The sequence below is a fragment of the Priapulus caudatus genome, unplaced genomic scaffold (genome assembly GCF_000485595.1).
Source record: "Priapulus caudatus unplaced genomic scaffold, Priapulus_caudatus-5.0.1 Scaffold10023, whole genome shotgun sequence".
NCBI lineage: Eukaryota > Metazoa > Priapulida > Priapulimorpha > Priapulimorphida > Priapulidae > Priapulus > Priapulus caudatus.
Window position 1 is genome coordinate 1 of NW_014587084.1, and position 1078 is coordinate 1078.

A 1078-nucleotide genomic window follows, 5' to 3' on the forward strand; every position below is an offset into this window, starting at 1 on the left:
GACATATTAGATAGTATCAGGGTACGTTCCGGCAGTACTCCGGGGGACATAGACCCTCTCAGCTAAAATAAAGTTTAGACTGACGCTATAATTTGATGTCTCGAATTTTCAGCGCATCAGCAGTGTCACCAATGTCACACCAAGGTCGTGAACACGACGTCACATCCCACACAGTGATCACCACTATTTGCATTTTATAAACATTTAACCATTTAAATGTTAACCTCGTTCCAACTTCCTCCGAAGAAAGAGAGAGAGTCTGAAAGAGGGGAGAGAGAGAGAAGAGAGAAAAAGAGAAAGCAAGAAAGGTAAGAGAGAGAAGTATGTGTGTGTTTGTGGCACCGTGTCACGCTCTGCCAGAGAGAGAAGCCAGCAGGAGAACCTCGCAGCCACTGCACCGAGAGCCCCGGCGGGACGCGCGGGAATTCGGCGGAAAAAAACCTCTCTACTATGTTAGTCAACAGAAGACAGCCGCCACCGCCGCCGCCGCCACCGCCGCCACCGCCGCCGCCGCTTCTGGATCCCAGCGCCGCCTGGCGGTCGGCGGGGAGGCGACACGATGCAGGGGAGGTCGTAACTTACGATCTTCGCGTAACCCGCGCTCGTGAGCAGCACGTTCTCGGGTTTCAGGTCGCGATAGACGACACCGACGCGGTGCAGGTACGCCAGCGCCTCGACGACGCACGCCGCGTAAAACATGCACTCCCCGTCGTCGAACGAGCCCCTGCAACGATCGAGACGCCGTCAGCGCCACCTAGCGATGAGGAGGGAAAGTGGAGCGCACTAGCGGGCGCCACTCACCAGCTTCGCGTAGCCGCGGTTGTCGAGGATGATATTTTCGGGTTTCATGTCCCGGTAGATGATGCCCTTAGTGTGGAGGTAGCCGATGGCTTCGACGACGCACGCCGTGTAGAAATGCGTCGTGCCGTCGTTGAACGAGCCCCTGTAACGAGAGCGTGTAAGGGGGAGGGATGGATGGATGGAGGGAGGAGGTGAAGGGGCAGGGGAGGGAAGGAGGAGGTGAGGGGAAGGAGGTGAGGGAGAGGGATGGAGGGAGGCGGAGAGGAGGTGGAGGGGG

The 1078-nt window shown here is 57.5% G+C and overlaps 1 protein-coding gene across 1 annotated transcript in view; it reads right to left on the reverse strand.

Annotated features, from left to right (window-relative positions):
* Positions 1-783: 783 nt before the first annotated feature.
* Positions 784-1078, reverse strand: part of LOC106820304 (cGMP-dependent protein kinase 1-like) — a 1830-nt gene continuing 1535 nt past the window's right edge. The window contains exon 2 of the mRNA XM_014824826.1: positions 784-943. Within this exon, the coding sequence (XP_014680312.1) occupies positions 784-943 (160 nt within the window). The remainder of the gene's footprint in view (positions 944-1078) is intronic.